Below are 23,049 nucleotides of genomic sequence, written 5' to 3' on the forward strand. Positions count from 1 at the left end.
AAACACCCACGCTGACTCCCTTACAGCATCTGTAACAGTAAAGAAAGGAAAACGACCATGTTGCTATGGAAACATACCTTTAGTCTGAAACCTCTGTCCTGGTAAAAGCTGAGATTCTGGAACCTACGAGAGAATATTGGTTAGGAAAAGGATTTTGACGTTTAGCTTTTCTTCCTCACAGTCATGTTGTGTGTTATGTCATTTTTCTCACAGTAGCAAATGAGGTTTAGAACGGCTAATTGAGGAAGCCGGAAAGAAGAGAAGAACAGAGCAAACATTTTGCGGAGCTGCGCCCCATCCCACACAGCTCAGCAGAATGGCTCCCCCTTCTAAAAAGCAGTCATTTGTCGGGGGTAGCAGGAAGTGAGCAGGTGCAGGCTGGAGTCTCAGCATGGAAACCCAGAGCGAAAGATGGAAATGGCTTGAGCCCCTGCTGGCTTGGTAGGACTTTGGCCAGAACTGCTGATCTCCGGGTTTCCCAGACTTGTTCAGAAAATGAGTCAGGGTTCTGTCACTAGACACTGAGAATAGGTCCTAACGGATCCAGGCTTCCTAAGGCTGACCCTGCTCCTGTCACGGGACAGATGGCATCCCGTTACTTCGGCTTTGAGGTGGATTAGCAGGAAGGGTCTGTGGGACAAAAGGCCACCTCAATGACCTTTCAAATCAAATTCCTTTTTCTCCCAGTGACCATGGGGAGGATGATAAGACCTCGTGGGCCCTTTTTCAGGAAAGTACTGTCCAAGGCCTATATCCACAAATCATGCAACTTTTGCCTTTGATTCAGTGGCTCAAAGGAATGGACCAAACCAGTTTGCACTGAAATTTAAATTATTTTTTTAATTTAAATTTCGGGTGAAAGCCCATAAAATCTCCAATTATGAGGCTGGGCCAGTGGGGGAAGGAACATTATTCTGTGTCCTGCTATCTGAAAATCGGAGGTCCGTGTTATCCTTAAATACTTACTTTAAGAAGTCCTACACTGATTTTTTAATCATGGGGATTTGCATAATTAGGATTACATGATAAATTATAAATGATTTAGAGGAAATAATCAGAAGATGAGAAACTAATTAAATCACTTTGAAAGCAGCAAGCTGATTGTCAAATATCAAAGAGTCCTTAATTTACAAATGTTTTAATAGACTTTCTAGAAGACCAACACACATATAGGCCAACTCATCTGCCATTTAACTCTTTCCTTAAAATGTCTTTTCCTCGGAGCTTTGCTGAATTTCATCAATCCCACCTCACCAGCTCATCACAGTTCCGCTGTCGCGGAGCCAGGGCGTCCAATTTTGGTACATCTGGCCACACCTGGGACTGTTATCTATGGCCATGGGATAAGGCAACCCTCCGGGCGCAGGAAACAAGGGCAGCCAGAGAAGGCACAGACTAACAGACGGAATCCAGGAGGGACTGCCGTATTGCAAACCTGTTTACTACTTCACCTTCCAACCCCATGTTTAACCTCCCTTACTCTGAGGAGGAGGAAAAATGGCACGTTTATATGATTTGCCTTTGTTTTTCTGAATCAAGGTATCTCGTTGATCATTTCAAAAAGAGAACTTGGGTTCTAAGCAAGTAAAATACCTAGCACGTGATATCAGGAAAAGCCAGATTCTTTCCATGAGAGCTCTTCAAGTCTATAATGAGGAAACCACCTATGACTCCAATTTTTCCAATCGTTTTCTTTTCTATTAAGCATTTTTATGTAATATAGTCCTATACTTATACTGGTTTATATAATGTTATTAAAGACTATATTTATATGTATATCACTAAATTATTAAAGCAATCGTCTTATACCTTTTGGTTTTTTCTATATAACATTAATTTATCTATCTAGAAACATCATGTACAATAATTAACAGCAATAATATATTCACTTTTCATCTCCACTGTTTGAGAATGCCAACAGTAACTTCTCAATTTCAGCAATGGCATGAGACTTTGACATACATGTGTGTATACGTGTGTGTGTGTGTGTGTATACATATATATATGTATATATGTTGATAGGAAGGATAAAAGATCGGAAGTAAATTACATTTAATGTAGCAACTATCCAAAGCTCTGGTCCTCTTCTCCATGAAATTAGATAGAGTATTAGGTCTTCCTTGGCCAAGCAGTGCCCAACTGAATTGAATAGCACATCACTCATATGAAATTTCTGGTACAGATATTTGTCCAAGGTTAGGGGGCAGAATTAGCTGTGTACTTTTTTAATCATTTAATTCTCTATAATAAGTCATGACAACTTCAGAATCTACTGTTTGGAGTTAACTGAAGAATGACAAAATATGGGATAAAATATGATACACTACAAGGAGCATATCAGCATTTATTTTAGCTTCTGACTCAAATCCAAAATTTCCTTTGCCTCCAGACCACTGCGCTAATCTCACTACCTATCCTAAGTCACAGAAGTTCAAATAGACAGATCAATTTATCTATATATATATATATATATATATATATATATAAACTGGGTCTTCGCACCAGTGATATGAAAGATTTTTTCTTTACACATGAGAAGGTGATCAAAGGCCATTAATTGTACAAAAAGTGGTCTGGTAAAATCTCTAAAATGTTTACAAACTCTTTAAAAGATTAAGTTATAAAGCAAATCAAAAATTATTTGAGGCCCAAGAAATGGATGTAATTTTTTTGCATGCACATGTTACAGATTTGGTGTTTAAATTAAGCAGCCATGCGTTGATCTTGCTGTGGGAATTCTCCCCTGAGACTATCTACTTACTGGCCTTTGCTGTTTATTGGACGTTGGATCTCTCACATAAATAGTTCGGTCAGTATTACGTACTGGTTGAGTCTTCAAATCTATTCCATCGTCATTCAGATTGTCTTTCCTTTTTGATTTTATACATCCCATATTTCCTGTAGGAATATAAAGGCAATGACATTGTTTTACCATTTTAGAAATGGCTTCAAGCGACCAAAATATCTCCATTCATGAAGAATAAAAACAATACATTTTTATTTTTTATTATAGATAGCTTAACAAACTCAAATGTGAATACAGTTCACATACCCATTTGCTTATTCATTCATTCATTTATTCATTCAACAACTATTAATTGAGCACCAATCTTAGGTCAGAAGACATCGTTCATGCCCTAAAGTTGCTCCTATTCTCGTGACAGAAATTCGAGAATTAAAATTATAGTAGAATCAGTGACAGAGGATGCACAGGACCTAGAAAAGAGTACCTAACTCAGGCAAGTGGAAAAAGAGGTAGTGAGGGGAAACATCCCCAAGAAAATCTCTATAAGTCACAATGGGAGGGATGTCAGTCACAGTCACGTGGCAGAGGCAGTAAAGGGATTCCAGGAAGAAGGAACTTCATATGCAAAATACTGATCCAGAGATAACAAGGCCGTTCAGGGAACTAGTTCCTCACTGGCCTCTGGGGAACTGGTTCATCTCACTCCTTTGCGGAACAGGTTCAAACAGATCCCTTCAGGGAACTAGGTCTATGATGAGAAACCCTGGAGGCCAGGAGCAGGTAGGGAAGGCCAGGAGCTGGGATGGACACAGAAACACACCTTGGGTGCCAGGCTGGGGAGCTGTTTTTCTTACTTCATCATTGCACAAGGACACAATGGACAGGATCAAGTGAGGGGGCTGAGGCGTCAAAGGCAAGCATGATTAAGAGCTAGATGGTGCAGAACCTGCCTCCAAATGAAGGTGGCTTGGGGCCTCGGAAAATGGTAGTGCCCCTCCACCAAGACTGGAAATAAACGAGGAGATGCCCATGTGGGAGAGGCGATGCCTGGAGGAACATGAGCGGATCAGCTCCCGTGGGCTTCCCAGTAAGGTATGTGACTGTGGAAACCAGGAGAGATGGTGGAGCTGGAGGCACAAATGAAGGCATCAGCACACTGTGACTGTGCCTACTAACCCAGAGGAAGAACGTGACAGCTGGGGCTGGCGCCTGACCAGGGCAGAACAACATTAACCGTGCTTCCGAACGTTGAACTCCTTTATTTGTTTCTCTGGTTAATACTAGGATGTATAGAGCACTGCACCAAGCACTCTGGGGACTAAAGAGATGAATTTAAAAACTAAAATCAGGTTATGAATCTTGCCTTACAGCATAGTCTCATGGTTAAATCTGTACATTAAAAACAAAAAAAATCTGTTTGAGCTCCGTTAGAACATCTCGCAAGGCAGTGGTTCTAAAAGCTGAAGGAACACCAGGATCACCAAACTCAACAGAACAGATTTCCTGGATGCACTCCAGTTAATTCCTTGGGGCCCAATCATGTCCCCTCCCCCGGGAGGGGCGTAATCTGTGGAATTCCGAAGCACTGCCACTGGGGGACCACTGCTTAGAACTTTAGAGGAGGGAGAGATGACTCGGAGTTTGGGGAGGCGGTGGTGGGAATCCGGAAATAACTCCCGGAGGAGGAATTGTTCTAGGAAACCTCAAGATCTCCAAACTGTCCAACTGTCAGACTGTCTACCACAGGCCACAGTCGGATTCTGCACCTTGTCCTGCGAGATTCCAGTGGGCCTGCAGCCTTCAACTTGTTTATCATCTCATCACGGAGATACACCGCCTCTAAAGGACAGTCACACCTCTTTCCGAAACTAGTAAGCTGCAGTTCCCAAAATAAAGGGGAAGCAAGTGCTTCTTTGATTCAAAACAGCCTTTTTTTTTTTTTTTTTTTTAAATAAGCTAAAGTGCTTAAGTTGATCTGTAAATAAGCGAGATGGGTTATAGAGCTGATTTGTAACTAAACAGACAAGCTCTTTTTCACTAGTCTCAACCCCCACCCACTTCCCAAAAAGCTGTTTCACTGATCATTCAATAAGATGATGCTGTTCAAGAAGGGAAAATGGAACTGGCTGCTGAGCACACAGCTGGCTCCAAGAGGAAGCCCTGGAGGGTCCACCTGACCGCCACTGCCCGTTGCTCTTCCCCTCACACTGATGCACCCCCACTCTTGTCGCCTGGCCAGCTGCCCCACTGCAGAGCACACTCCAGATCTCTCCTTGTCTCCATCTCTCTGTCTCTCTCTCTGTCTCTGTCTCTTCCTGTCTCTCTCTCTTTCCCTCTCAGTGTGTCTCTGTCTCTTCATCTCTGTCCCTCACTCCCACCCCCATCTGGATACAATGTGATTTGCCCAGACTAGTCTTCACTAAGGATCCTACGGAAAAGATCACCCCTCTGCCCATGCCGCAGGCTTTTCACTCTTCTTTTTTAAATTGTGACCGACATCCCATAACATTTTGGCTAATTCCCGGTCAGTCCCTACCAGAATTGAGGCAGATGGGGAGATCCCCAGCCTGTTTCTTCCGGGCAGTATTCCCAGCAACTGCAGAGCACCTGCGGAGAGCAGGTGCTCAGGGGACATGCGGGGCGGGAATGAAGGGATGGACCCGCTCTGCCTCAGCCTTCCCACATGCTCATCCCGAGACCCCCTTGCAAAACGCGGACAAGAAAAATGAAAGGCGGTGAAACCCACCTCAGTTGTTTTAAAAGGACAGAAACCTCTAGAACTAACTTCTAGTTGATAGGAAACACAGAGGTCAGAGGAACAAAATTATCAGCCAAGTCCATGGTCTGTAACTAGCCTGGATACTCTGAAAAGGGGGTTGGGGGGCTAGGACAGAACTATTCAAAATTAAGAGATTAAAGAAACACAATGGGCGAACATTGAATGAATCCTGGATGGGGGTGCGGGTAGAGGACACAGATTGGGATAATTGGGGACATCTGAATATATTTGATCATGGTGTTAGGGAATTGCTGGGTTTCATAGGTGATATGATGATAGCACTGTGGTTGTGCAGAAGAATGTCCGTGTTTTAGGAGATGCCTACAGTTGTGTGCAGAGATGGAGTCTCATGGTGTCTGCAAGTTACAACACTTTGGCCAAAGATGAAAAAGACAAGGGAGTGGGGAGACAAAAGTGGCATAACATTAAAAAAAATCAGTGAATCCAAAAAAAAAAAAAAAATCAGTGAATCTAGGTGAGGATGTTCTTTCATCTCCCCCCACCCCGCCACCGGGGCTTTGTTATTTTCAAAATAAAATGTTGGAGTTGGGGGAAAATAAAGAAATATTATACTACTTTTTTTTCATAAAAATTGTTCAAAATGTTAGAAACCCCTGCTGTGTGTGTGTGTGTGTGTGTGTGTGTGCGCGCGCGCACATGCGCGGGTACACAGGGTCATAGGGGATGAGATAAGAAAAGTCCTCTGAGGGCTATTGTTTCTAGATCATGCCAAGGAGTTCAGACTTGATTTCAGTAGGAAGCCATGGAGAGTTTGTTACCCAGGGAAATAATACAATGAGATCACTCCTTCCCAGAGAGAACTCTGTAAGAGCCAGAGGGGAGAAGAGAGCTGGATGGGGACATCTGCGACCCAGACCTCTGAGAGAATGAGACAAAGAGACAGTGGTGACTGTCCAAGGGCAGGGTCCCTGGGAAGAAGACAAAGGATAGAAATAGAAAGCAGGTAGATGTGTGAGGGGTGGAGAGAGTCCATGGATTATCATTTCTTTATGCTTATTTCATATTTCCCCTTCCCCACCACCATGGATCTCTGAGAACGAATGCATGGGCCATAGATGGAAATAATTACAACACTGCTCCACGTGGAGAACTCCACACGGAGAATCCGTCCTTGGTCGCTCAGGCTGAGCCACCCTCTGCTGACTGCCCACCCAGCAGGGAGCTCTGGGTTGGGACCCTACAGTTGTTCACAATACAGCAAGAAAGCTCACAGAGCTCCTTGCTGTGACACAGGGATGAACTCAGACCAGGTTTACCAATGCTTTCTACTCTGGTAAGGTACCAGAAAGAAAATGCACCCCCAACAATAAAAACCAGAAAGTGGTTATACCTTTGCAAATGATATGAGCTACAATGTACAATGACTCACCACTTAGTATTTTTTAATTAGACATTAATCATTTTCTAAGCACTTCATTTATGGCTTGAAGAAACCCTCTGACTCAGGTATTACTAACCCCACTCTACAGAGGAGTACACTGAGGCCTACAGAGGTCATATGACCAGTTCCCATAGCACTGGGGAATGCTGGCTCCAGGACTCACACACAGCTTTAGCTCAAAGTCCATGCTCCACCCTCCATTTTGCCATATGATGGCTATTTTGAAACTTGTGCTTTATCTGTGTACTAACACTGTTCAATGAAGGGGTTATTTTTGTGGCTTGCTTCTTTCTCAGAAGGACTTGAAATGCTTTCACCAAAAAAGGACAATAATGAGTTTTTAAAAAATGAAAACAGAAAAAACTGAACCCAGGAAAAGAAGGGAATGGAGATGGGGTAACATGGCGGGCACCAGATTTGCTAGAATAGGTTTCCTGTCAGGAACAGCTAGAGTGCAGGGTGGGTGACGGTGCTTTCAGGAAGGGAAGAGGAAGTGGACCCGAGCTTGTCAGAGGAGGGCGAGGCCCCGGCACAAATGCTTAAGGTTTCTTATGACGGGCTTTACATCAAGTCCTTCAGATGTAAATATCATCAAGTCCTATGGCAATATCTTCAATTTTTTTTAGCAGTAAATGAAGGCACATTTCCTATGTAGAGATCTTCATTTAATAATGATAATAACAGGGGGGTTGACATGCAAATACAGTCCTGGGATATTCATTTCATGAGCTCCACTATACTGTCTGGAGAGACACAAACAGCTGGGCAACCATTCGCTCACAAAGGGACTTCCACCCACACATCCAGGAAATGGGAGGCAGGTAACTTTTCTTTCCCAAAAATGTCTGTTGGTCACTGGAACAAATATCCACTGGGAGGTTTATCCTCACAGAAGGGACTTAGAATACCAAAATCCTTAATTAAAAAAAAAAAAAAAAAGATTTTGGAGAAAAGACTAAGTATGAGTCTTCATTCATCACCCCCGCTGCCTGTGGTCAGATCCAATAATGCCTTACAATTACCCACGTGCTCAAAAAAGAAGGAACAGTCCACTCAGAATTCTACTTCCGGGGATCGATTTGTTCTTTTTTTCCCCCTCCAGCTTTATGGAGCTAAAACTGACACATGACTTTGTGTAAGTTTAAGGTACATGACATAGTGATTTCATAAACTATGTATTGTGAAGTGCTGGCCACAGTCAAGTTCGCTAACACATTCATCACTTCATGCGACTGTCAGGTTTAGTTTATTTTTTTTTTACGGTAAGGAGTTTAAAAAAGGTTTTGTTCTTGAGATACACTTGAATAGGGCACAAGGATGTTCACATGAATGTTATTTGTATTACACAGAGGGACAATCTAGACATCCATAAATAGGGGAGAGTTCATTAGATTGGGTCAAACTGACTTATTCTATTCTGAGACCAGGGTGAATTAAAAAGAGATTTATATAATTTGGGCATTCTTGACCATTAATCATTATGGATTGGAAAAATGCACATATACATAGTTACACACACATATCCACATGAAAGCAATCCACATATCCACAGAAGAAGAAAGGATTCCCACCACCCTGGTGGTTAGGTTCTAAAGTCCACTTAAAGCCACAAGATCCTATACAGAAGTTCTCTCTTAAAAACTGCTAAGGAAGACACTCCAATTTATAAAGTATTTTGAAGTAAGGATTATAGATCTCAAATCCTGGGTCCATCAATCATTAACTGTATGATCTTTGGCAAACTGCCAAACCTCTCCCTCTCTCAATATCCTTCTGAACAATGGAGATGACTGGCTTGTTGCATTGTTATGATGATTAAATGAATTAAATTAGCTGATATTTGCAAAGTGCTTAAAAGGATGCTTTAAACAGCACACAGTAAGAGCTATATACATGTTTGTTAAACACATAAATAAACGAGGTCTAAGTACTAGTTTTCCCTGCAACATTGCAAGAGAAACACTCCCATTGTTGAGAAGCACACATATAACCCCCTCCCACCCCAAAGAGGGAACAGTAGGAGCACATCTTCCATCCCGCCCTCAGGGGGGCACCCAGACCACTTGGACCCTCTAAAGGAAGGTTTTCTTCCACCTCCCCCCCAACCCCCCACCCTTCCTCCTCACTTCTGGGCAGGCACTTGCTACTCTGTTGTATACTTTGGTATTGCAGAATGACCTGAATGTAAATGTATGCATTACTCTGTAACTGAAATGGGGGGTGGGAAGCTGTGCAGTGAGAAAGGTTCCTAATACTAAATGTATGTAATTAGTATTACATACATTTTGGGTAATACTTTGTTTGTCATAGATTTCCTAAGCTTGAAAAGTATTACATCCCACCGTATGCCACCCCCCCCTATGGAAGCTGAATCCGTGTGTTGACACACGATCATTCCACATACATGACATACAATGATTCCACACAATCATAGATCTTAAAATTTAAAAACAAAGTTACTAGAATTTAACTTCTCAGAACCTCTATTTCCAGCCTTTACAAAATGCTACAAAGAAACTGTGTTGGTATCATATTTGGTTCTTCTTATGACTTGTAAATTTTCTCTCTTTATTTCAGCAGCCACCAAAAAGAAACTAGAAACTTTTGGGGGGCATTGAATTTCACCACCACTTCCCAAACTGACGGCTTCAATTTGCATTGAGTTTTCCGGCAATAAGCCAATTACTCATCCAAAGACTCACTGGGAGCTCTGAAATCTTTCTCTTGTTAGCGACTTTTTGCCTGACCTTGCAATATCAAGTGGTCATTCTGGAGTTACTGGAAATATCTGTGCTGGTAGGGAAAAAAGAGAAGAACATGTAAGTACTTACTTTGTCCCTGGCATTGCCCAGATGAGGAAAGCAAGCCCTGATGTGAACCTGTGCCAGGCTATCAAAGGTTTTAGGTAAAAGTGAAACTTGATCCATCGGCGGCTGCTGCTTCTTCTTCTTCCTCCTCTTCTTCTTCTTCTTTTTAAGATTTTATTTATTTATTTGTCAGAGAGCGCACAAGCAGGAGGAGCAGCAGGCAGAGGGAAAAGCCGACTCCCTGCTGAGCGAGGAGCCCTATGCATGCTCCATCCCAGGACCCTGGGATCATGACCTGAGCCGAAGGCGGAGGCTTAACCAACTGAGCCATCCAAGCATTCCCAAAGCTGCATTTCTTTACCTACCCAAAGCTTTGCAACCTCTCCATGGAGTGAGTTTTATCTTGGAATTAGGGAGCTTAGAAAAACAGGAGCAAGGGAAAGGAAGTCCCAAGGACTTAGAGATGGGTGGTAACAATCCCAAACAAAAGTGATCTTGAGCTTCCAAAGTAGGCTGAGTTTGGTTCAAGGGTCCTTCAGAGGAATGTATGCCTAAAACAAAGTCCACACCTCACGCTTGCATTCCAAGACCAGCTAGTTAACTTAAGAGCCTCACTTTGCCTGCCCAAGTAGAAGTCTTATCGACACCCTTTGATTGTTTTCTTCCTTTCTTTACTTTCAAGAAGGAGACCTCAGAGAAGCAAAGTCTAGTACGGAAAAGTTGCAATGTTTCTTCAAATAACCTATCAGAGAGGAAAGGGGTCTGAGAAGCCTCAGAAGCAGCCTCAGGACAGCAGAGAAGGAGAAAACTCCAGAACTAAACTCCACAGTCAATTCCATTGGTTCCTGCCTTAAGTGACTTTCTTTTCTTTTGCCCAAGTTCCTAAAAAAAAAATTTTTTTTAAAGATAAAACTGAAAAGGGTATAGCCAGGCTCTCTACTTAGACAACTAAGATTTCTCTCCTATGTATGTCATGGTAATCATTTTCAAACGTTCTCAATCTTCTTCTTCTGTGAAATCTCCCAGAAAGCCATTGTTGACATGGTTAGTAAGCTGATAACCCAGGTCCACCTAGGTCCAGACCCTGGCTTTGACCAGCCTCCAACATGATGTCCCTAAGGTTTAAATACCATATGTAACAGGAACAGTATCTTGGGGCAATTAAGTCAATGTCATTTTGGTATCTGGTAATCCTAGCTCCGGGTGTTCCTCTGGGTTCCATTTTTTTTTTTTTAAAGATTTTATTTATTTATCAGAGAGAGAGAAGGAGAGAGAGCGAGCACAGGCAGACAGAGTGGCAGGCAGAGGCAGAGGGAGAAGCAGGCTCCTGCTGAGCAAGGAGCCCCATGTGGGACTCGATCCCAGGACGCTGGGATCATGACCTGAGCCCAAGGCAGCTGCTTAACCAACTGAGCCACCCAGGCATCCCCTCTGGGTTCCATATTAAGAGCAAATCCTTGACAACTCAGATCCCGGGGCTCCTCTATGATGCGATATCCTCTCTAGTCTGAGAGAAAGGTTGGGTGCCCCCTAGAAGGGAGGGAGGTGTGCTTTACAAGTACTTCTTGAGTTAGAAAACGTGACCAAGAGGAGCCCGAAGGAGCATTAGAAACAGCATGAATGGGACAGAATGTGTGTCCAAGGGTGCCACCCCCAACAACGCTGAATAGGAAATGCCAATTGGGAAAGTGAGGGTGGCTTGAAGAACATTTATTTACTAGTTTTAGGTCCACACACCTAGACCCAGCCTGCAGGAGGCTATAGAGAAATCTCAAAGAGCCGCTGCCTCCCACCTCACATGGAGAGAAGCACGCAGAGCGGCTGTCTCCAGGCTCCCCTCACTCAGCCTGTTCAAGGTATACGGGGCCTCTGGAACTTTTCAAGTGTCCCGATGTGATCCGTTGGCTTTGGGGGCACTGTTAGGGTGACACTCCCTACAATCAGCAGTGCCCAGTCATATGTCAGCAGACATACAAAGAATATGGAGAGAATCTGTGGCTTTTTCTCTGCAAACAGTACAACAGAAACCTTTTATCTACTTAGGTACCATCTCAGACGGGAGCAGAAGACACGTGAAGGACGAAGCTCCTAGGTTAAAGAAGCAGTGGCATGATGGAAAAAAGATTAAACGGGAAAAATTCAAACCCTGTTGGCAAACTTAAGGCTGTTTTCCCACCTGCCGCTATTCAGAGGGATGAAGAGAGATAGTTAAAGAATGTGAAAGCTTTTTTCACCTTTGTTTTTGCACAGCTGAACTGCAGTGTGTACATTCTGCAAGCACGCTCCACACGAGATGCGGAGGATTGTGGAATTAGAGAGTGGTGATGGTGTAACAAGCGTGTGAGTACGCTAAAACCCACTGAACTGTACACTTTGAAAGCATGAATTTATTAATTTTTAATAAAAAATTAATTCAAAAATACGCTCCCCCCCCCCCCCCAGAGAGATGTAGTGCAGTAGGCTGGCTTCCTTCTCATTATATTTTGTTTTTTGTGATCTGATCTGATCAGATGAATCTGATACATTTTAATTTACCTTGTGTTTGCCAATGTCTTCACCTGGTTTGAAAGCATCTTTTTTTTCTCTATTATACGCTGTAGGACATATGCATAGCAGCAGGAAGACCTAGGTACTATGCACTTAGCTGTACCAGGAATGTGTAGCATAACTAATGCTAAGCCGATACTGAGATATTCTGAAATAATGATGCATAAAAGAGCAAACTGACTGCATTTATCAGCACCCTAATAGGCCAGTACAGTTTGAGTCACGGATTTTATTACAGTGAGTCCGAAAAAGACATTTAAGAGGTAGGTGAGGGTTCAAATACCTGACAGTTTGGAATCTAGAGCACAGAAGTTGAAGGGTAATTTGACTCCTGCTTGGAAGAAGGCCATGGATAATGACAGATGCAGCAAATTAGGAATTGGGAAGCAGGAATATGGACAAAACCACTTTCTTTTCTCAGCTCTAATTTCCTCACCATAAAATGAAATGGTTGAGCTTGACATGAGAGAGTAAATGACACTACCTTTAATTTGACAATACATATTAAAGTCCTTTAACATGTATGCACGTTTTAATACTTCACTTCTAGCAACACATTGTTTCTACAGAAATAACTGGTCAGTTACACAAAGCTCTGTAGCAAAGGGTATTTTTTATGGGACTGCTTAAGTTTACAACTGTATATTAGTTGAAGTGGTTTAATAGCTTAAGGATATAACAATTCTTATCAAATGTAATTGTTTTAAAAGCTTTTGAAAGTTTCTATGAAGCCTTTTTAAAAAAATTTATTTATTTATTTGACAGAGAGAGAGAGAGAGATCACAAGTAGGCAGAGAGGCAGGCAGAGGGAGGGGGGAATCAGGCTCCCTGCTGAGCAGAGAGCCAGATGCGGCTTGATCCCAGAACCGTGAGACCATGACCTGAGCCCAAGGCAGAGGCTTAACCCACTGAGCCACCCAGGTGTTCCATCTCTGATGCTTTTTAAGAAATTTTGCTTTTTTTTTAAGGAGGAGAGGGGCAGAGGAAGAAGGAAAGAGAATGTTCAGCAGGCTTCATGCCCAGCACAGACCCTGACTCGGGGCTTAATCTCACAACCCTGAGATCATGACCTGAGCTGAAATCAAAAGTTGGATGCTTAACTGACCGAGCCACCCAGGCACCTCAAAATGTTCTATTTTTAAAAACAAGACTGTTGAATCTTCTTAGGACTATATTAACATTAGTTGATAGTAATAAGTAGCTTAATTATTAAAAATAACTCTAAGATAAATGGATAAACTAGATCATTTACTGGCTACTTGATTATAAGGAATTATTATCACTTTTATGTTTAATATATTGGTATTAAATTTATATTTAAAAAGAGCTTTTTCTTTTAGAGATTAAAATGAAAATATTTATAGACATAATTTTTCAAATTTTAACAAGTAGCTTAAGTGTCTTCTGAGATATGGTTGTTTCTTTAGATTCCTAGTTCATTCTTTTCTTACTTTACTCATCCTTACATTTTTAGGATTCTAAACTAATTTCTAAAAATTCATCAACCCTGGTGACATGTTTTTGTTACATCTGAGGTGCAAATCTCCTGCTTCTGTCCAGAAATTCCTCTATACATCCTCACTTTTCCTTCCTTATCTCAAGACAGTGTTATCCTTCTGTGTCAGACGGTTTTGCAAACAGTTTCTGGGTCAACACATCCTAATTTCTTTTTAGAAACTACAGCATTAGCCTGTCATATGTGGTGGGAATGTTTTGGTCACTTGTAATTTCTTTTGAATGCTTCTAAATTTAAATTTAAGCTTAAATTAAAATTTTATTCTTTTAAGTACAGAAACAACAAGGTTGATATGCCTGCCATTTGAAAACTAGCAAGAGAAACATTAAAAAGTGAATATGCTTTTTTAAAAAATGGACATAATATTCTATAAGTTAAAAAAAAAAGTCTTCTGGTATATTGGAAAATCTGATTAAATATATCAGACTGGCCTTTAGGCAACTGACTTTTGGAAAACTGACCTAGAAGATGATACATTAACACAAAAGAATACTATGTAGTTATTAAAATAATGTGTGTGTGTGTATATAGGAGAGAGAGAAAGACAAAAAGATATTCACAGTACGGTGCACTTGGGTGGTGGGTGGTGCAGTTGGTGAAGAGCCTGACTCTGGCTCAGGTCATTCTAGCCTTGCCTCGGATTCTGAGCTCAGCTTGGAGTCTGCTTAACACTCTCTCTCTCCCTGGGGCCTCTGGGTGGCTCAGTGGGTTAAAGCCTCTGCCTTTAACTCAGGTCATGATCCCAGGGTCCTGGGATTAAGTCCCGCACTGGGATTGCTTGCCAGGGTACCTGCTGCCCCTCTCTCTCTGTCTGCCTCTCTGCCTATTTGTGATCTCTGTCTGTCAAATAAATAAAAATCTTAAAAAAAAAAAAACCTCTTTCTGCCTCTCCCTCTCCTCTGTGTGCGCATTCTCTCTCTCTCTCTCAAATAAATGAATCTTTAAAAAAAAGATATTCACATATATACAGCATGACAGCATTTTTGTTGGGGGAAATTGAGCAAAAAAAAGTCTAGGAAGAAATACCCTAAAATATCACAATGTTCCCAATGATAGGACTGCAAGCATTTTTGGTTTCTCCTTTCCAAGTTTTAAATTTTACACACACACACACACACACACACACAAATATGATTTTCCGAATATATATACATATATAAGAGTTTGAAGGACCTTAGGTCATGTATTCCGTTACCCTTATTCAAAAATTTTTAAAGCTGTTTCTGTTTTATATAAATTATATATATATATATAATTATATATATATATACACACAATGCATTTTTATTATACATATATGTGTATTTTTTTTTTTTTAGATTTTTTTATTTGACAGACAGAAATCACAAGAAGGCAGAGAGAGAGGAGGAAGCAGGTTCCCCGCCGAGCAGAGAGCCCGACGCAGGGCTCGATCCCAGGACCCCGGGACCATGACCTGAGCTGAAGGCAGAGGCTTTAACCCACTGAGCCACCCAGGCGCCCCTATATGTGTATTTTTATATTTTTATTATACATCTATAATATGTAATATATGTACATATATGAACTTGTACAAAAATGAAAAACATTTTTTAGAAATTTAAAACAAAATACACATAGGTCAATGGAACAGAGCAGAGAGTCCAGAAATAAACCCATGCTTATATGGTCAATTTATCTATGATAAAGAAGGCAAGAAAATACAATGAAGAAAATACAGTCTCGGGCGCCTGGGTGGCTCAGTGGGTTAAGCCGCTGCCTTCGGCTCAGGTCATGATCTCAGGGTCCTGGGATCGAGTCCCGCATCGGGCTCTCTGCTCAGCAGGGAGCCTGCTTCCTCCTCTCTCTGCCTGCCTCTCTGCTTACTTGTAATTTCTCTCTGTCAAATAAATAAATAAAATCTTTAAAAAAAAAAAAAAAAAAAAAAAAAGAAAATACAGTCTCTTCAACAAATGCTGTTGGGAAAACTGGACAACTATGTGCAGAAGAATAAAATTGGACCCCTTTCTTACACCATGCACAAAAATAAACCCAAAATGAATTAGAGACCTAAATGTAAGACTTGAAACCTTACAAAACTTCCCTGAGAAAACTTAGGCAATAAACTCTTGGACATCAGAATTAGCATTATTTTTCTGTCTTTCCAAGGAAGTGAAATGAAAGCAAAAATAAACAATTGGGACTACACAAAGCTAAAAAGTTTTGGTACAGTGAAAGAGATCATCAACAAAATGAAAAGGCAACCTACTGAATGGGAGAAGTGTTTGTAAATGATATATCCAGTGAGGGTTTAATATCCAAAATATATAAAGAATTCCTACAACTCAACACCAAAAAAATAAACAATTTGATTTAAAAATGGGCAGGGCACTAGACATTTTTCCAAAGAAGACATCCAGATGGCTAAAAACAGACACATGAAAAGATGCTCAACATCACTCATGATGTCAGGAGAATAGAAATCAGAACCCGAACGAGATATCACCTTATACCATTCAGAATGGCTAAAATAAAAAATGCAAGAAATAACAAGCGTTGGTGAGGATGTTGAGAAAAAGGAATGCTTGTGTACTATTGGTGGAATGTAAATTTGTGGAGCCACTGTGGAAAACAGTATGGAAATTCCTCAAATAATTTAAAATAGAAATACCATATGATCCAACAATTCCTCTTCTGGATATTTACCCAAAGAAAATGAAAACACTAATTCAAAAAGAAACATGCACCCCTCTGTTTTTACTGCTTCATTATTTACAACAGCCAAGATATGAAAGCAACTGAAATGTCCATCAGTGGATAAATGGATAAGGAAGTGGTGTGTAAACACACACACACACACACACACACACACACACACACACACACACAAAGGAATATTACCCAGCCATAAAAAAGAATGAGATCTTGCTATTCGCAACAGCATAGATGGACCTAGAAGGTATTATGTTAAGTGAAGTAAGTCAGACAGAAAGACGAATACCATATGATTTCACTTACATCTGGATTCTAAAATATAAAACAAATGAACAAACAGATACAGACTCATAAATTCAGAAAACTGGTGGTTAGCAGAGGAGGGGGGTTAGGGGATAGGCAAAATAAGTGAAGAAGGTTAAAAGGTACAAAATTCCAATTTGTACCAATTTGTCCAATTTGCATAAGCCACAGGGATGAAAAGTACAGCATAGGAAATAAACAACTGAACAAACAAGAGAATCTGAACCCATGGCCTAAGATCTTTCAAACTCTGGAAATCTGTGGGAATAAAGAATTTGGAGTCACAGTCTGGAGTGACTGGAGTCACAGTCTTTGCTAAGAATTCAAACAGAAATAAACTGTCAATCATGAAGATTTTTACTAGACATAAAGAAAACTGCTCAACGTCCAGGAGATGCACTGAAGTGGGCCCTGAAGAGACAGCAAGGGCTCTCTCAGGTGTCTCAAGAGGTGACAGCCACTCAGGCCCCCATGTGAACAGAAGAAGCGATTCTCTTCGACTTCTAGCAAAGTTGGGAGGTCTCGGAGAAGGGAGCTGGAGGCCATGCAAAGGTCTTGTGGCTGGAATGAGGTGAGGTGCAGAAAAGGAAGCTGGATTGGCTGTAGGGAAGCAAGCAAGGGGCTGAGTGGTCAGAAATGCCTGCGTCCTGATCTTCTTATGACCAGTGCGTGGCTGATGGCAAATACACCAGAGACTGGTGACATTTCCCTGGATCAATGTGCAGTAAGAAGCCTCACTCGCAGGGCTCATCCTGATTTGCATAACTCTTAGTTGAGCAATTTCACACAAAGGAAGGCAACGGGGGATTGCTGAAACAATGGGGTTTTTGGTTTTGTTTCTCTTAACAATAAAAGGGAACACACTGAAAACAAGATGAGCTAATGGAAACTTATGTATCATAGAAACTTATGTATCAAACGTGTCATTTAAAGGACCAGAAGAGGAAATGAGAAGCAGAGTCTGAACTATGTATGTACAATCAACTAAGAAGCAGTATAAACATCGACTTTGTATCTAGCATCAGATTTCTGTGATCAAGAATTCTGCCACATATATTCAAAATTATATAAAATTACGTATTTATATTCCAGTTTCAGAGTTAAGGCAGCTTTATGTAGGCTACTATGCAGGCTATGTAGGCCTTATGTAGGCATAATGCAGGCTACTGTGAAATCAGAAAAAAAGTGAAACTAAGCCCAAGACATCTGAAGGCAGCTGAATGCTACAGCACACCATTAAAAGTAAAAAAGTAAAAATGAGCCATTAAGTTTTGGTACAACTGTAAATCTACAAAAATGTAGGTTTTCTAGAGGTTAATGCAAAGAAAACATGCCACGGATATAAATAAATCAGGTACTCTTCAATAGAATTTCTCAACCTCGGCACTACTGACATTTTGAGCCCAGAAAATTACTTGTCGTGGGGTCTGTCCTGTACACTGTAGGGCAGTTCTCCACATCCTTGGCCTCTACCCAAGAAGCTAGTAACACCCTTCTCCCCCGCCTCCTCACAACCGGCGAGAACCAAAATGTCTCCAGACATTGCCAAATGTCCCCCAATGAAAGCTGCATGGACAGGACATCAGATGTTTTAATTACTGGCAATGACCTTAAGTATATTTTCTGTTACAGATTGAGGTAGAACAAAATGCTTTGTTAGTCAACAGTGCAAGACAGGTTTAACAACCCATTATAAAACTTCAAGGGCATCCCCAGAAATCTTGTGCAGTTCACGTCTGTCACCTGGCCTATACACACAAGGACATACACACACCGATGTGGAGTTTGTTGGAGGTGACCCAGAAACTTTTTACAAGAAAATCACTGGCCTGATTCTGTACCTCAATGGAAACTAGTCTCACGAGATAAAGCTAGAACAATAAGAATGACCTATTCTACCTACCCCCTCTTATTAAAATGTATTTTATTTTCACTGAAGTGAACACAAAACTTCCTTTAAAAGTTTACTGTGAACAGAATAGAGAGTCCAGATCTAGACCTACAGATAAATGGTCAACTGATCTTTAACAGAGGGGCACATACAATCCAATGGAGAAATGAATCTTTTCAGAAAATGGTGTTGAACAACTGGACATCTGCATGAAAAAGAAATTAACCTACACCCAGATCTTAAATCTTTTACAAAAATTAGCTCAACATGAATAACAGAACTAAATGTAAAATGCGAAAGCATCTAGAAAATCTAGATGACCTTGGGTTTGGTGATGACTTTTAGATACAACACCCAAAGCACAATCCATGAAAAAAAATGGTAAGGTGGATTTCTTTAAATTTAAAACTTCTGTTCTGTAAAAGACACTGGAGAAAATAAAAAGGCAAACTACAGACTGGGAGGAAATCTTCGCAAAATGCAAACAAAGAACTGGTAGCCAAAAGTTACAAAAACTCTTAAAACTCAATAATAAGAAAACAAAAAATCCAACTTAAAAACGTGCAAATGATCTGAATAGACACGAGTGAAGCAGATATAGTCAATAAGCATCTGAAAAGATGCTAAACACCACACATCATGAAGGAATTGCAAATTAAAACAATAATGATACGTACCAACACACACCTATTCAAATGGCAAAAATCCAAAACACTGACAACAACAAATGCTGCTGAAGATCTGAAGTAAAAGGAACTCTCACTCCCAACTGGGGGAATGTAAAATGGCACGACCATTTACAAAACTAAAAATTTTCTCTTAACATATGATTCAGTAATTGTACTTCTTTGCATTTACCCAAATGAATTGAAAACTTAAGTTCACACAAGAAATTGCACATGGATGTTTATAGCAACTTTATTCACAACCGCCAAGCAGGTGTGATGCAACTAGGAAGTTGCATCATTGTGGGAATGAATAAAGAAACGATGGTACGTCCATGCAGAAAATATTACTCATAAATTAAAAGAAATGGACCATCAAACTACAAAGAGACATGGAGAAACGGTAAATGCATAATGATACATGAAAGAAGCCAATCTGAAAAGGCTACATATTGCATGATTGCAGCTATATGACATTCTGAAAAAGGCAAAACAGCGCTGTTTACTGGAAACAGGAAGATCAGTGCTCACCCAGAGTTAAGAGGGAGGAAGGAATAACTAGGTGGAGCACAGGGGATTTTTAGGGCAGTGAACTATGCCATACAGTGCTGCAATGATGGATACATGTCATTAGGTATTGGTCAAAACCCACAGAATGCACAACACAAAGAACAAAACCTAATGAAAACCAGACTTTCATTAATAACAATGTATCAATATTGGCTCCTTATTTGTAATAAACGTACACACAAATGCAAGATGGTCATAATTTGGGGAAGCTGGGGAGTGGTGAGTGATACATGGGAAAGTCTCTGTACTTTCCATTCCATAAACCACTCTGTAAGCCTACAACTGCCTGGAAAAAAGTAATCTATTAATTTGTTAAGTATATTGTAACAGAATAGGTACCATTTTGAGTCAGTATTTCAGAAAACAGATCCTCAATTTTGAAAAGATGATTGCCTTAAAATATGGAAGTCTAGTTGAAAAAATGTGCATATATCCATATACTATGCTCCTTCCCAACACCCCAAATTTTTCGATTACCAAGGGCAGGCTGTTACCTGCTTAATGAGTATGGTGTAAAATGCAATAGAATTTCATTAAATCTCCTCAGCTGAATTCCTAAACTCCTACATTAACTTGGGAAAATAACTGGTAAAAGATGGGAGCTCTGATAATGTTTAATAAAAAGCCACGAATCCTAACAACATGCCTATGGCCAGTGATGATAAATGAAAGGTGAAACTGAGTTAGGCTTATAAAAATGGCAGGGCAAAGTACATATGGTAATGTATGTACATATGATATGAGTTTACCCATATACATTTGCACAGTGAACAGGATTTTATCAGCAATTAGTAATCCTGAAGAATCACTGTCAATTGATAGTTCACTTAAGTCAAAAAGTAAAAATGGGCCAGGTAGCAGGTACATAAATGATGTGGTCCATTTAAGGGACTATTACAGAGCCACTGAAATTGAGGACAAGAAAGTGGTTGGTTCTATCCAGTAAAACTGAATCGGGGACGTTAGGAAGGTGGGGTAGGAGTTTGCTGTTTTTTGTTAAAGCTTTTTAGCTGTTTTGGTTTTCAAATTATATGCAAGTATTACCTTGATAGTGATTTCAGAATTTTTTAAGAATAGCTAAAGAATTATGTACCTAAACTAAAAAAAAAAATTGTTTATAATGTAACTTTTTTAAAAAGTAAGACTGGTGTTATATACATTACGATTTCATATGTAGAAAAAAGTTTGGAAAGAATATTAAAATCAAATTAAAATTAGAACTAAAAACACTTTAATGCTTCTATGGTTGGTCAGTTTTTAATCTTCTCTTTCTGCATTGACACAATGTCTACAAAAAGCTAGTGCTGGGCTGCCTGAGTGGCGCAGTCAGTTAAGCATCAACTTTTGATTTCTGCTGAGGTCATGATCTCAGGGTTGTGGGATCGAGCCCCTCAAAGGGCTCCGCACTCAATGGGGAGTCTGCTTACTATTTTCTCTCTCCCTCTGCCCCTCTTCCACCCCCACTCATGTGTGCTCTCTCTCTCTAAAATAAATTAATAAATATCTTAATTTTTTAAAAAAAGCTACAGTGGGGACACCTGGGTGGCTCAGTAGGTTAAGCATCTACCCTCGGCCGCAGGTCATGATCCCAGAGTCCTGGGATGGAGTTCCGCATCCGGCTCCTTGCTCAGCAGGGAGTCTGCTTCTCCCTCTGTCTGCCACTCCCCTGGCTCTCTCTGACAAATAAAAAAAAATCTTTAAAAAAAAAAAAACACTCAGAGTTCTACTTTTATAAAAGTAAAGCTGTAAAATTAAAAATCAAACATGGTGAGCCATTCATTTGTATTAGTTACCTCCACCCAGAGTGACCTCTGGGGCTTTCTCATTACCTGGGAGACAAGCAACACCCATATGATGTTCTGTCCTGCTGCAATGCCTTGATGTCAGCCTGCCTCAGTTTCCTCAGATAGGAATGGACTGGTAATGGTATTCATCCCCATGGCATTGTGGTGGACTCTCAATGTTTTCAAGAGAGCTAAAGGTACTGGAAGCCCATCTTCCCTATGGCCTGGCACCCATGTGAGCCTGTGGTCAATAAAGTATGATGGTTCAAAGCCAGGCTTTTATGAATCATGGTTAAAATAATTGATTCAAAGCCATGATTCTAAGCCAGAAAACCAGAGGTCACAAGGTCATGATTTTATTTACAAAAGATGTGAGGATGAAGAACTGGAAACAATTCCTTGGACTAAACTTGAAGTCAAAGCAATGACTTATCAAGTGTGATGTAAGATACCAGGAATGGACTTGAGAGAGTGACTTTAAGCTCACGCCTGGAGTCTGCAAGTGAAAAAGAGGAGATGAGGCCATGGCTGAGTCTAAAGTTACTTTCTTGGGCACTTGGGTGACTCAGTTGGTTAAGCGACTGCCTTTGGCTCAGGTCATGATCCTGGAGTCCCAGGATGGAGTCCCACATCCGGCTCCCTGCTCGGCAGGGAGTCTGCTTCTCCCACTGACCTCTCCTCTCATGCTCTCTTTCTCTCATTCTGTCTCTCTCTCTCTCTCTCTCTCTCAAATAAATAAATAAAATCTTAAAAACAATAAAGTTACTTTTTTAATTAAAATGGGTATGGCCAAGAAGTGTCATAAGGGTGGGGAAAAGATAAAGAGATGCTAGAGAACAGGTCAGTACCACAGTTCCCAAACTGTGTGCCAAAGCACCCAGGGTGCATTAGCAAACTCAAGGGGTGCCTGGGGATACTTCAAATTTTCAAGGGAAACATAATGACATCTGTTGGACACCAGGAGAGCTAACAGCTCAAGGTAGTTCACTTTCAACACTAGATTGTACTGTATTCCTTTCAACAACTTTGTATCTGGGTGAAACAGGGTTTTCTGTGGTTACTGTGATAAAAAGGAAGTATCACACGGAACAGAAATATGAAGATAAACATGGAACAGAAAGTAAGGGTGGTGGTGTCCAAATATATTTCCAAAACTTGAGAGACTGCACGACATAGGTATATACATCTTAAATGAGCACACACTTGTGTTCATTTAAGAATAACATAAAATAATATTTTTTGCTTTCAGTGTGTGTACTGTTTTTTCAAATGGTACTAAGTTGTTACAACAAATATGTATTAAGTTCTTTAGACCCAACAACCCAACAAATGGAACTCTGGGGTGTTTCTTCTGCTCTAGGATGGC

The 23,049-nt window shown here is 40.7% G+C and overlaps 1 protein-coding gene across 4 annotated transcripts in view; it reads right to left on the reverse strand.

Moving 5' to 3' along the window:
- The window catches only part of LYN (LYN proto-oncogene, Src family tyrosine kinase), a 118,668-nt gene that overhangs the window by 60,200 nt on the left and 35,419 nt on the right, over positions 1-23,049 (reverse strand). Inside the window, exons 1-3 of one of the 4 annotated variants that reach the window (XM_059166425.1) lie at positions 9,759-10,125; positions 2,825-2,898; positions 78-123 (exon numbers count right to left, since the gene is read on the reverse strand). In XM_059166425.1, the coding sequence (XP_059022408.1) occupies positions 78-123; positions 2,825-2,893 (115 nt within the window). In that variant the 5' untranslated portion in view covers positions 2,894-2,898; positions 9,759-10,125. Of the gene's footprint in view, positions 1-77; positions 124-2,761; positions 2,899-9,758; positions 10,126-23,049 lie in introns of those variants that run through there. The other 3 variants (XM_059166423.1, XM_059166422.1, XM_059166424.1) reach the window with 3 other exon arrangements.

This window comes from Mustela lutreola, chromosome 3 (genome assembly GCF_030435805.1).
Source record: "Mustela lutreola isolate mMusLut2 chromosome 3, mMusLut2.pri, whole genome shotgun sequence".
NCBI lineage: Eukaryota > Metazoa > Chordata > Mammalia > Carnivora > Mustelidae > Mustela > Mustela lutreola.